The sequence below is a fragment of the Oryctolagus cuniculus genome, chromosome 13 (genome assembly GCF_051225735.1).
Source record: "Oryctolagus cuniculus isolate XC-2025 breed Fujian yellow rabbit chromosome 13, ASM5122573v1, whole genome shotgun sequence".
Lineage (NCBI taxonomy): Eukaryota > Metazoa > Chordata > Mammalia > Lagomorpha > Leporidae > Oryctolagus > Oryctolagus cuniculus.
This window is the reverse complement of record NC_142879.1, coordinates 78,769,594-78,784,124: the sequence shown is the minus strand read 5'-3', so window position 1 is coordinate 78,784,124 and position 14,531 is coordinate 78,769,594. Positions and strand designations below refer to the sequence as shown.

Sequence of the window (14,531 nt, the reverse complement as noted above, 5' to 3'; positions counted from 1 at the left end):
CAATTGTTCTTCTTGCTACAGTTTCTTAAAATTTATTATCTGGGAACATTCTTCATGTGTTTTGTGAACATTCACAGTTTCAGGTGTATTTTGTTGTCCAGACTGTGGTCCATCCATGGAAGCTTGATCTTGTTGGACAAAGAATTCTGTAAATATTATTAGACCAAAGTAATTGATAAGGCTATTAAAGCCAAATTTATGCTTCTGGTTTTTTGCATTTTTGAACAGCCAATTAATGGAAGATTGATGTTCCCAAATATAATAGTGGAACTTTCTCTCTCTCCTTGAAATTTTGTCAATTTTTAAAAAATATTTATTTATTTGAAAGTTAGGGTGTCTGGGTAGAGCAGGAGTGGGGAGAGACAGAGAGAGCACACGCGCGCACGCAAGAGAGAGAGAGAGAAACAGAAAGAGAGAGAGATCTTCCATTCACTGTTTCACACTTGAAATGGCTGCAATACCTGGAGCTGGGCAGGCTTAAGCCAGGAATTCCATCCTGGTCAACCATGCAGCAGAAAGACAGAGAGATGGATTGAGAGGGGAGCATCTAGAATTCCAAACAGCACTCCAAAATGGAATACAGGTGTCCCAAGCAGTGGCGTACCCTGCTTTGCCAGAATGCCCACCCTCATTCTGTAGGTTTTTGAAGTGTATTTTGCAGTTCTGAAATAGGTGTATACACAAATTTGCTAGGTTTTAAAGCAATGGTTGCCTAATCATTAAGTAATCTTCCTGTTTGTCTCTGATAATTTTCCTTGTTCTGAATTCCATTTATCTGAAATTAGTGTAGTACCTCCAGCTTTCTTTCAATTAGTTTTAGCATATCTTTTGCTATCGCTTTATTTGAACTTGTCTGAATCAGTATATTTAGTGAATGTCCAAAAGACAAGAGGTAGCCGAATATTGTTATTATACTCACCTTGTCAATCTTTATCTTTTAATGAATATATTTAAACGATTCACATTTAAGCCTTTAAATAAGAAGATGGTTTTCATCCTATTTCACAGTGGTTACTGTTCATCTTCCCTGTCATAGCTAATAAATGATGTTTCTAAGCCCTCTACTGTGAAAAGTTGGTGGGATTCCTCAAGATAAAGCAAAGTATTGGATCCCTAAGTCCAAGTTACCTGGGAGTTTCCCATTCATGGTAGAAATGGCCTCCAGCCACTGAGTACAATTGCCTTCACACAAAGTTACCCTCTAAGTGCTTCAGCCAGGGCTCTGTTCCAGATAAGCAGGTCCTGGGTGCTCATTGCATTGTAACTGCAACTCCTTAGTGTGCCCAGAGAAGCTGTTGATATTTGTTTTGTTTAGCTTATTATTGTTGTAATGAGGAGAGTAATGACTTTCAAGTCTTTCCATTTCGGAAATGATACTTGAAAGAACTTCCACTTTGACTATGACATTGTCTAAATAAGATTGGCGTTGGAACCTCGGGTGATTACTGACGCCATAAATAAGAGTGTCAATTGTTAAATCAACAACAGGAGTCACTGTGAATCTACTCCCCATGTAGGATCTTTGTCCTTAATGTGTTGTACTATGTGAATTAGCGGTATAACTAATACTCAAACAGTACTTTACACTTTGTGTTTCTGTGTGGGTGAAAACTGTTGAAAACCTTACTTAGTATATACTAAATTGATCTTCTGTATATAAAGATAATTAAAAATGAATTTTGATGTGAATGGGATGGGAGAGGGAGCGGGAGATGGGATGGTTGCGGGTGGGAGGGAGGTTATGGGGAGAAAAAGCTGCTATAATCCAAAAGCTGTAGTTTGGAAATTTATATTTATTAAATAAAAGTTAAAAAAAGAAAAAAAGAAAAAATACAAAGAGTGGGAATAAGAGAGGTAAGAGATGTGCAATTCGGGACATGCTCAAGCTGATTTACCTCAAACGGTAGAGTTAGAAACATACCAGGGAATTCCAATTCAATCCCATCAAGGTGGCATGTACCAATGCCATCTCACTAGTCCCAGTGATCAATTTCTGTTCACAATTGATCATAATGATAGGACTAAGAACGAAAGGGATCACATAAACAAGAATAGTGTCTGCAAATACTAGCTGATAGAATCAAAAAGGGAGAGAACGATCCTACATGGGAAGTGAGATACACAACAGACTCATAGAATGGCAGATGCCCTAAACAGCACTCTGGCCTCAGAATCAGCCCTTAAGGCATGCAGATCTGGCTGAAAAGCCCATGAGAGTATTTCAGGCATGGAAAGCCAAGACACTCTGGGGAAAAAAAAATAACCTAAATGAAAGATCTCTGTGAGTGAGATCCCAGTGGAAAGAACGGGTCATCAAAGAAGGAGGTACCTTTCTCTGAAGGGAGGAGAGAACTTCCACTTTGACTATGACCTTGTCTAAATAAGATCAGAGTCGGTGAACACAAAAGGCTTCCATAGCCTTGGCAGCTCATGACAAGAGCCTAGGGTGATTACCAATGCCATAAACAAGAGTGCCAATTTGTTAAGTCAACAACAGGAGTCACTGTGCACTTACTCCTCATGTAGGATCTCTGTCCTTAATGTGCTGTACATTGAGATTTAATGCTATAACGAGTACTCAAACAGTATTTTTCACTTTGTGTTTCTATGTGGGTGCAAACTGTTGAAATCTTTACTTAATGTATACTAAACTGATCTTCTGTATATATATAGAAAATTGAAAATGAATCTTGATATGAATGGAAGGGGGAGAGAGCGGGAAAGGGGAGGGTTGCGGGTGGGAGGGAAGTCATTGGGGGGGGGAAGCCATTATAATCCATAAGCTGTACTTTGGAAATTTATATTCATTAAATAAAAGTTTAAAAAAAAAAGAAGGGATTTCCTCATGACAAAAATAAACAAAATAGATGTCAATTTGTTGTCTAAAAAATGCAGTATGTGTTTGATCAGTTTCTTGCAATTTTTTTACAATATGTGAGAGATTCTAATGTGAAAATTTATAGATTTAATTGTTCCTTTTTTATCTACAATAAAAAAAATTCTCTTTCCATAAAATATTTAACTGTTTCTAAGTGTCTGCTTAAAAGTGGAGTACCGCTTTAAATTCACTCCTCTCATAACTCATTGACCTTTAGACAGGCAGTTAGGGTTTGGACTTCCTGTTAACCCCGTGAAGGCAGCAGATATAAACAGAGTCCGCTTGGCCAGCAGAGTGAAACAATGGATCCCAAACATCAGCGTGTGACATTAAATGATGGTCACTCCATTCCTGTACTGGGATTTGGAACCTATGCACCTGATGAGGTAATCTGAGTCGCTTTGCAGTAGCAGGACAAAAGAAAATAGATCTTGGGTGGGCGGAAGGTGACCTCGATTTTGAAGTCAGCCAGTTCCTGTGTTACTGCAACTTTCACTTTGGTGGCCAGATCTCCCGGCTAGAGCTATTTCATGCAGAATAATGAACTTAGTCACACTATTTTCTGCCTGTCAGTTCCTGTGGTCCCTTGCAGATAATCCTGGATACTTGTTTTGCTCTCGGTTTCAGTCTATTCACTTTGGTAACGAAAACCAATCCTCAACAAAACTGTTAACTTGCTTGCCTGGTATTTGACTGCAGTTGTATTGGTTGCTCTGATTTGTTCTTAATTCAAGAAATATTTCCACTTCTGCATAAGTAATGGTGCAAGGAAAGGAAATGCACAGAACATGAAAGAGAGCAATGCTATTTTGCCCAAGGGTTAACCTAAGCACCTAACACAGTAATGACTGGACTTGCGTAAAGCACAATTTTCTTTTATACTAGTCTCACTTCTGAGAAACTTGCCTGCCTGAAAATACAATGTCATGTTAGGGGGAAATGGGAATCTAATAAAAACGGGTAAATTCTTCATTCTTGTTAACAAACGTAGAACTTAAAGGAATATGGTATATGGTCATATTCAATTAAACTGAACATCATGGAGGGAATTTCACACACTGATATTATCCTCTGATTATGTAATTGTATGACATGGAACTGTTTACCCCAAATTTGAACTTCCAGTTTATTCTTGTATAAAACGTAAGGAAATCAATAAGGAATATTTTGAAGACACGTTCCAAGACTTAGTTACTTTTCAGAGTGAGGTGACATGAGGAGAGAGAAGGATCAAGGACACCAGGTAAAGTTTTGGCCCTTGTAAATGTCTCAGTGTCCTCACACCTAGGAAAATCACTGGGCTGGTTTCAGGAGAGGGCAGCAGGACCTAGTGTCTATTCACTGTTACTGCGTTGATTAATGTCAGCCTCTCAATTTCTTCAAATAAATGGAAAAGAGTTTGTTTCATTTACTTGTTTGTTCTATAGCAAATATGTTCAAATCTTTGTCCAATTTTGGAAAGCTTATCATTTTATTTTTTGCTCTATTTTGATCTTGTGTAAAAGAAATGGCCTGTTTGTAAGGGGTGACAATGAAATTAATAATCCCTTACATAATACGGTTAATTTCTCATGTGAAAAAATGTATACATATACTTTGAGAATAGATTTTTAAAACTTACTTATTTATCTAGAAAGCAGAGTTACAGGAAAACAGGCAGAGACAGAAAGAAAGGTCTTCCATCCATTGGTTCACTTTCCAAATGACTGCTATGACCAGGCCAGCCAGCAACCAGTATCTCCATTTGGGTCTCCCACATGGGTCCAAGAGCCCAAGTACTTGGGGGCTTTTCTGCTGTTTTCTCAGGCACATTATCAGGGAGCTGGATCAGAAGTGAAGCAGCTGGAAGTTGACCTAATGCCTATATGGAACACTAGTATTGCAGGTGGCAGCTTTACCAGCAACATCACAACATGGTCCCTTGAGTATACATTTTAACTGCTAGTATTTATTTATTTTTGGGGGTGTTGCAGAGGATATACAAAATGGCTGTATTGAGAAGAATTAACTAATATCCTGCTGTCCATTTTACTAACTGCCTATTTTCAATCTTGCCCCTAATCGGTATCAGGGAACACATATATTCCCTATTCTCTAACATATTTGGATAATTGCTGGAGTTTTCCTGTTTAGGGACTAGAATATGTGTGTGGGCTAGTGGAGGAGATCTCTGCAACACAATCTCCATGAAGAATCTTAGGAATGGAGCCTAAATAAACAGCTTTCTTTACAGATACTTTTGCAAAGATTTTCAAATTCAGTTTTTACAGAATTGAATGTGTTCTGTTTATTTCACTGGGAGAGGATGCACAGAAGCTTGTCCTGCATTTTTTCCATATTTTATTCCACTTAATTTCCCCCAGTAGTAACTTTGCTTTGTGAATTCACTATATAGATAGCAACCTCAATTCCCAAATGCAGACTTATTCAAGACATGAGAAAAAAAAACTTGATTGTTGTGAGGATTACTGATGATGCCTGAACTAAATCTAATCACATGGATCTCCAAATAACACTTTTGGTTGCTTTTCTAGGTTCCAAAGAGTGAAGCTGGGGAGGCCGCCAAAATAGCTATAGATGTTGGTTTCCGCCATATTGATACTGCTCATGCATACCAAAATGAAGAGGAAGTAGGCCTTGCCATCCGAAGCAAGATTGCAGATGGCACTGTGAAGAGAGAAGATGTATTCTGCACAACAAAGGTATTGAACATTTGAGGTGTAAGTTTGTTAATTAGTGAAATGAGGTCTGTGTGAATGTAACCGTGATTTGGTAATTAGTTGTTGATAAGTAGTTATTTCTCTACTTAAATCACACATTTCTTTTTTATTACTTTTTACATTTAATTTTGAGTTTTAACAATTTTACCATTTTTTTCAAAATCACCTCATATGTAGATACATGCATACACATATACACTATCTTTTTCTTAAAAATAATAATAAAATATCACAAGATGTGGGATTCATAGAAATGATCATATATTGAAGACAGTAGGGCATATTGTCATGTAGGTGCTAAAATTCAGTGATGCCATGTAATGTGACATCTACACAAGTTGCATATCTTTATACATTAACCACCAAATGAAAGAAAAAACCTGTGGCAGATGTCTTTCTGTGTTGAGCTTATTTCACTTTGTATATGAACTTCAATTTCATCAATTTTGTTGCAGTGTCAGAATTTTAATCTTCTTTATGGTTAAGTAAATTTTTCATCATTTCTATAAACTACAGTTTGTTTATCCAGTCCTGAGTTCTGTCCAGTCCTGACATTTATGTTCACTATTTTTTTTGCTCTTGTGAATTGGGCTGCTATAACATGTGAGTGCCAATGTTTTTCATGTGCTGATTTTACTTTCCTGAGATATGTTTCCAGAAGTGTGACAGCTGACTCACATGGTGGACACGTTTTAGTTTTTTGAAGAATATCCATATTATTTTCCATAATAGTTGTATTAATTTCATTCCCACAAATTGAAGAACCCTTTTCTACACAACTTTTCCAGCTTTTTATTGATATTATTTTTAATTTGTTAATAGACATTCTAACTGTAGTGAGATAATAATTCATTGTAATTTTTATTTTCATGATGTCTAGGAAATTTGAATTTTTTTGTGTGTCTTTTGGCCATTTATTTTTCTTCTTTGCAAAATATCTATTAGTATGCTTTGAGTATTTCTTAACAGGACTATTTTGTTGTTGTTTTTGTTGATCTTCTTAGACACTTTGGTTATTAATTTTTTATCATATGGATAGTTGAAAATATTTTCTCCTATTCTTTTGATTTTCTCTGGATTTTTTAAATTGTTTCTTGGTTGTGCAGAAATTTCTCTGCTTAATAAAAATCCCAATTGTCTGTTTTGGCTTTTATTCCTGTACTTTTGAAGTCTTACATAAATAATCATTTTCTAGGACAATTTCTTCCAGCATTTTCACTGTTTTGATCAAGTAGTTTGTTAATTTCAGGTCTTAAAATTAGATACTTGATCCATCTTCAGATTTTTTTTCTATAGTCTATAAGTAAGATAAGAGTCTTACTTCAAACTTCTGCAATAAAAGATATTTGTTGAATAGACTGTCCTTTCTCTACAAATCTTTTATCAAGTTTGTTAAAGATTAATTGATTACAGAATTGTGGATTGGTTTTGGAGGATTCTATTCTGATCCAATGGCCTACATGTCTATTTTGTGCCAATACCATATATATTTTGGTTATAATAGCCTTGTAGTATGGCTTAAAATCTGGTATTGTGATGCCTCTAGCTTTGTTTTTTAGTTTAGGATTGCTTTGCATATTCACGGCTTTTGTGTTTCCATAGTAACTATTTTAAAGTTTATTTATTTATTTGCAATGTAGAATGACAGAGAGAGGGCAAGACAGAGAGAAAAAGACCTTCCATCCACTAGTTCACTCTAATACCCTCATGGTCCAGGTTGTGAGAGGCCAAACGAGGATTCAGGAACTCCATTCAGGTCTCCAATGCTGGTGATAAGGATTCATGTACTTGTGCCATGTTCTTTTGTCTTCCCATGCACATTTTGGGTAGCTAGATCAGAAGCAGAGCAGCTGGAAATTGAATGGGCATTTTGATAAAGGCTGCCAGCACTGCACAAGGCTTAATGTGCTGTGCGACAATGCCTGCCTACCCTTCTGAATTCTGGTTCTGTAAAGAGTATTCTTAATTTTTTTAAAGATTTATTTTATTTTATTTGAAAGGCAGAGTTACAGAGAAGCAGAGGTAGAGAGAGAGAGAATTGTCTTCCATCTGCTGATTCACTCCCAAAATGACTGCAACAGCTGGAGCTGCACTGATCTGAAGCCAGATGCTTCTTCTAAGTCTCCCACATGGGTTCAGGGGCCCAAGCATTTGGGCCATCTTCCACTGCTCTCCCGGGCCGCAGGTAGAGTTATAGACAGTGAGAGAGAGAGAGACAGAGAGAAAGGTCTTCCTTCCATTGGTTCTCTCCCCAAATGGCCGCTTCTGTCATCGCTGCGCCGATCTGAAGCCAGGAGCCAGGTGCTTCTTCCTGGTCTTCCATGTGGGTGAAGGGGCCCAAGCACTTGGGCCATCTTCCACTGCCCTCCTGGGCCACAGCAGAGAGCTGGACTGGAGGAGGAGCAACCCGGTCTAGAACCCGGCGCCCATATGAGATGCCGGCGTGGCAGGTGGAGGATTAACCAAGTGAGCCACGGTGCCTGCCTCTTGATTCTTTATTGAATATATTCTCATTTTTTTTAATGCAAGCACTTCTTGCTGTAATAAACATTGTTTTAGCTGTATGAGTTTTGACAACCTGTGTTTTCATTTTCATAGTATTCGGAATATAGTACTTTTTAATGTTCTGTTTTGACCTTCTGTATGAGCTGTGTTGCTTCACTAGCATGTTGATCAGTCTCCATGTGTTTGCATAATTTTCAGAATTTCTTTTGTTGTTAATTTCCATCTTTATTGTTTGTGGTCATGAAAAGTACACGATGGACATCTAGGATGAATCTCAATCTAGATGTCCACTGACTGATGATTGGATGAAGGAACTGTGACATATATACATGATGGAATATACTCAGCCATAAAAAATTGAAATTCTGACATTTGTGGCAAAATGAATAGGACTGGAGATCATTATGATAAATGAAATAAGGCAATCTCAGAATAACAAACATCACATGTATATCTTATTTGTGGAATTTGGTGTAGTGCATAACAATTATAGTGATATATCACTTTGTGTATAGCTTTAAATATTGCTTCATATGAATCATACTATGTAGGAGACAATCTGTCCTAATCTCCCAATGTTATGAACATTGTCATGAATCCTTCACTTTGTGATATTAATATCTGTATTAATCATAAAAATAAACTTAATTTAAAATAAGAAGTTATAAAAATAAATAAAAGATATATGATATGATTTCATTTGAAAGATATATGATGTGATTCATATGAGACTTGTTTTATGGCCTAATATTTTGTGTATCCTAGAGAATTTTGTGTATTCTACTTTATTTCAAATTTTATTTAAGGCATACAAACTTCATGCATTTCATATATACAAATCTAGGAACGTAGTGATCCTCCTCATTCTACACTTCCGCCAGCATGATCCCCTCCTCCTCTCTCTGCTATTCTCATTCTTAATTTTACAAAGATTTATTTTTAATTTACTTTATTCTCATAAGATTAACCCTACAGTAAGTAAAGAGTTCAGCAAATAGTATGGGGGTGGGGGAAACACTGTTCCTCAACAGTAGAGAGAAAGCCTGTAAACAATCATCGAATTTCAAAATGTCTATTTCACTCCTGTAGATTACATTTTAGGTGCTCTATTAGTTACCCAGATCAGGGAAAACATATGGTATTTCTCTTAGGACTGGCTTATTTCACTAAAGTATAATATTATAATAGTTTCCAGTTGCATCCACTTTGTTGAAAAAGACAGGATTTCATTTTTTTCTGTTGAGTAGTATTTCATAGTGTATATATACCATAATTTTTTCTAGCTGTGGGACGATATGTTCTATAGGTGTCTGATAGGTCCATTTGGTTGATAGTATAGATTACCTCTGTTGATTTTTTTACTAGTTGATCTGCCCATTAATGAAAACTCTGTGTTAATATCCACCAGTATTATTGCATTGTAGTCTATGACTTTAGATGCATTGTTTCTTTTTAATCAAACTGGATGTCCTCACATTGGTTGTAAATATATCTACAATGATCATATCTTATAGTTGAATAGATTCCTTGATCAATCAGTGCTGACTTTCTTTGTTTTATTTAAGCTTTTCTTTTGCAATCTATTTTGTCTGATACATATAGCTATTCCTGCTGTATTTGGTTTCTTTTTGCATGAAATATCTTTCTTGATCCTTTCACTTTCATTATCTTTGTGCCTTTACTGGTAAGATTGTTTCTTGTATTCAGAATACAGTTGAATTTTGTTTTCTTATCCCTTCAGCCAGTTTGTAACTTTTTATGGGAGAATCCAGGCCATTTACATTCAAGCTTGTCATTCATAAGGAATTACTTGGTCCTGCCTTTTTCTCATAATATTCTTACAGTTCATTTTGAGTATCCTTTATTCTTTCAACTAGTAGGTTTTCTACCTTCACATTCTTTATGCTGCTGCTGCTTCATAAATATATATGTTTCATAATATATACATAAGGATCATTTCAATGTTGATTGAGTAATGATGAATTCTTTTAATGTTTTGAAAATTTCCTTGGAAGGTCTTTGTTTTACCTTCATTAGTGAATGAGAGATGCTCTATGTAAAGTATTTTGGGTTGACAGGTTTTTTTTTTTTTTCAGAACTTAAACTATCTCCCCATTCTTTCCTAGCCTTTAGATCTTTTATTGAGAAATCCTTTTATCAATCTCGTGGGATTTCCTTTCAAAGTGACCTTGTGCTTTTCTCTTGAAAATGTTTGGACACTCCCTTGATGTTTTCCTTTTCAAACTTTGAGTATAAAGTGCCATGGTGAGGATCTCTTCTGATCATACCCGTTTGGGGTTCAATGAGCTACACATATTTAGATGTCCATAACTTTCTCTAAATATGGGAAATTTTCTGCTGTTATTATATTTGGCTAGGTTTTTTCAGCCATTCTTGTTTTCCATTCCTTCAGGAGTTCCAAGTACTCTTATAATGATATTCTAGAAATCCTTGGTATTATTTTTTCATTTAAAAAATTTTGTTTTATTTTTGAGTCTGAGATATTTGAAAAGACCTCTCATTAAGGCCATATATTCTTTCTTGTATTTCTCTTGTATGTTGCTAAAGTTTTCCATTGTGTTCTTTACTAGATTTACTGACTTCTCCACTTATACTATTTCTGTTTATTTCTTTTGCAATATTTTTATCTCTTTGCCTTGTAAACTCTTTCAAACATAATCCAAATAATAGCATTATTATAATTGATGGCATATTTAACTCTGGTGTAATATTCACCATGGATTAGTGTGTTTATGAGTAATATCCAAACAAATGATAGAGAAGTTTTAATGTTGTGTCAGGGCACATGAAAGCCCAAAAGAAGGGGTCATTTTCCCTCTATATTCATCACTTTTAACTAGTAAAATACATCTCAACATTAGATGAAAGAAATCAAGACATTTGGCTAATGTATTCATTCAACACAACTCCCACTCTTTAATCCCTGCAGCTTTGGTGCACTTTTTTTCGACCAGAGCTGGTCCGAAAAGGCTTGGAACAGTCACTGAGAAAACTTCAACTGGATTATGTTGATCTGTACCTTATGCATTATCCAATAGCAATGAAGGTAGGTGGTTAACATCATAAAATTTATTTCACATCTGCAGTCACTGTGGCCATAATTCTCATGGATGAGTAAAGGATACAGATACATTTGTAGAAGCTTAATATAGGAAAGGTATAGAAACTGCTCAAACTTTTTTTGGCAATATTTATTGGATTATGTAAATGAGGAGCCTAAACCTTGAGTAATGTACACACTTGAAATAACTTTAGGAAATATCTTTGTATCTAGAAATATCCACAATACTACAACAAGTTTAATTGGTTTTTGTCTCAGCCTTTTCATTGGTGGCATATATGGCTATGGGAAAATTCTTTTTTTTTTTTTTTTTTGACAGGCAGAGTTAGACAGAAAGAGAGACAGAGAGAAAGGTCTTCCTTCCGTTGGTTTACCTCCCAAATGGCCACTACAGCCAGTGCGCTGCACCGATCTGAAGCCAGGAACCAGGTGCTTCCTCCTGGTCTTCCATGCAGGTGCAGGGCCCAAGCACTTGGGCCATCCTCCACTGCCCTCCCGGGCCACAGCAGAGAGCTGGACTGGAAGAGGAGCAACCGGGACAGAACCTGGCACCCCAACCAGGACTAGAACCTGGAGTGCCGGTGCTGCAGGCGGAGGATTAGCCTAGTGAGCTGCGGTGCCAGCCAATTCTTTTATTTTAAATATTTATTTATTTGAAAGAGTTACACAGAAAGAAGGAGAGGCAGAGAGAGAAAGAGAGAGAGTGTTTAGCCTGGCTGAAGATTACAATCTATTATTGGTGGAGATCAAGGTCATGTAACTATTGGATTTCACAGTGAAAGAGCGACATTTCTCTAAACAAAAGAACAGAAGCACATAAATTAATATAAATCCATGTGACACAATTAGGGTTTTGAAAATAGTATTCATTAATACATACATAATAGATGTGAAAAGGAAGTCTGCAGTATAGTGACGTTCTTTACCACTTTATATGTGATACAGTTTTTGAAAATATGTCTGTGGAAGGTAGCTCCACATAGTTCATTGAGGTTTAGTGTTCCCACACTAAATATATTTGGGTATGCTGCTAGGGTGTCCGTACCTGAATCTGGTGACATAGTGAAAAATGACTACTTCTATTGTAGCCTGGGGAGGAGATGTTCCCAACAGATGAACATGGGAAAACAATATCTGACACAGTGGATATCTGTGCAACATGGGAGGTGAGTACTTGGAGGAGTAAGTACAAAGAAAACTAAAGAGGAGGCATCAGGTTACAATTCAACTTAAGGAATGGGTTACACATTCTTGAATATAAAATGTTACGCCATTGTTAAGGGTAAATGTGCTGGAGCAGTGGGGGAGTAAGACAAAACTAGGTAGTCACAGTCAGAGAAGGCTTAGGGGCAAAGAGAGCATTTTTCCATTCAGTAATTTCTGGTTTTAAAGAGGACACAGAAATTTGTTGTGTTAATGTCACCATCACCCCCTCTACTTTTGCGCCATTTTCTCCTAAGTCATTCAGTGCCCATTTTCTTCATGATAATCTCTTGACAGTGTCCTTTTTAATGGTGTTATCATGCTTTTATATTACTCTAGAGACTTGTGGATATGTTTTTTCACAATGTTTCTTTATAGGCCATGGAAAAGTGCAAGGATGCAGGACTGGCCAAGTCCATTGGAGTGTCCAACTTCAACCACAAGCAGTTGGAGAAAATTCTGAACAAGCCAGGGCTTAAGTACAAGCCTGTCTGCAACCAGGTGAGAACTCTCAGCCTCCTCTCCCTCTGCTTTTCATTCCCTTCTACCCTTACCATGCAGGAGCCCAATTTCCCCCATTCCTGTTCAGTCTATGCTTTGGAGCAGACTATTCTGCAAGGCAGAGCATCTGTGTTGAACGACAAGTGGGGCCCTCCATTGACTCTATGGTTAGTGATGTCTTATTAAAAAGGTGAGGAGACTAGTGTTGAAATATGAGTAAGAATCTGGGGAGGTAAAAGTGATCAAGAAAGGAGCAGTCAAGAATCAAACCTCAATGAGAAGATGGATTTATCCCAGGTCCATAAGAATAGGTAGGAAGATCCAGAGAACCACTGATTGCTCAAGGGCTTGTAGAAGGCATTGTACATATGAAAGAATGCCACAGGAACATCTATTGGACAGTAAATAAAGACAGAGTAAATGTAGGAGAAGATAGCTGGTAAGAGTTTGGTGGTCAGATATCTGAATGCTTCCCTCCTTTTGGTATCTATACTTTCAGATGTCTTGAGCAGAGTCCTAGGTACAGAAAACAATAATAACTGGACACTATGAAAATAATCTGGGGAAGAGAGAGAAAGTTACCTATTTAGGGTGATAGTGTTGTGACCCATATCAACACTCAGTAAATTTTAGTAAAACAAGCTGGTCTTACCACTGAGCCCCTTTTAACTGCTATCTCCTCTCTGCTTTCTGCCGTCAAATCAACTGCTTACATACATCTATTCTGTACCTGGCTCCATGTTCTAACTTAGAATCTAACAACCTACAGTCACCCAGAAAAGACCTTTCACTGCAAAATATGGCTTATAAAATCTATGACTTTGTTATCTAGTGATGCATCACTCTTATTTTCAAGTAAAAGTATCACAAAATTAATACGACATTCAGTATTGGTTTCGTTCCAGTTCTTTTTTTATTTTAACATCTTTTATACCCTCAGAAATTTTGATAATGCAGATATTTTGTGTTTTCTCTCTTATACTCAGATTGTTAAATTTTCATATGTCCAAAGTTAATAGATATATAAGTTTATGTTAATACATATGTGTAGTATTTTGCTGAACCTCTTGATACAATGAGTTAAATGTGATTGTTCATCCTTACAGTACTCACAAATGTCTCCTATGATAGAAGACACTCATAGTTTTCATAATTGACTCTAAAGTAGTTTATAATTTCTTCTTCCTGTCATTGAACATAAGTCCATATTATAATTTCCTGTTGTTATCTCCAAATCTTTTCTCTTTTAAGGTCAACAAAATAGTAGTTCACATGTAGAATTTTGTCATGCTTCTCATGTTTTTCTCCTAGAGAAGTCAGAAATCTGTTCTTTTCTGTGATATCTAGACATATTTTGTCAGTTGTTCTAAATTTCTCAGAGTGTTGTCATAATAATAGATCATTTGTTTCTCTACTTTGATTTTCTGTAAGTTAGAAGTTACATTTGGATGGTGTATTATATTAAGATTAAATATTTTTGTCATGAAGATGTCCTTAGAATTCTATGTTCATCAAATTGTATCCCAAAGAGAAAGCATAGAATGATTGGTTGTCTCATAGAGCAGAGTTTCAAGTTGTTGCTGCTCAAATTCTGATATAGCTCTCTGGTAATGCACTTAGGAAAGTAAAACATGGCTTTCAA

The 14,531-nt window shown here is 36.4% G+C and overlaps 1 protein-coding gene across 1 annotated transcript in view; it reads left to right on the top strand.

The window, feature by feature from the left end:
• The window catches only part of PGER4 (prostaglandin-E(2) 9-reductase-like), a gene marked incomplete at its 3' end in the record, with an annotated part of 138,386 nt that overhangs the window by 115,853 nt on the left and 8,002 nt on the right, over positions 1-14,531 (top strand). The window contains 5 exon segments of the mRNA NM_001278867.1: positions 3,181-3,264; positions 5,413-5,580; positions 11,054-11,170; positions 12,274-12,351; positions 12,767-12,889. Coding sequence (NP_001265796.1) covers positions 3,181-3,264; positions 5,413-5,580; positions 11,054-11,170; positions 12,274-12,351; positions 12,767-12,889 — 570 coding nt within the window.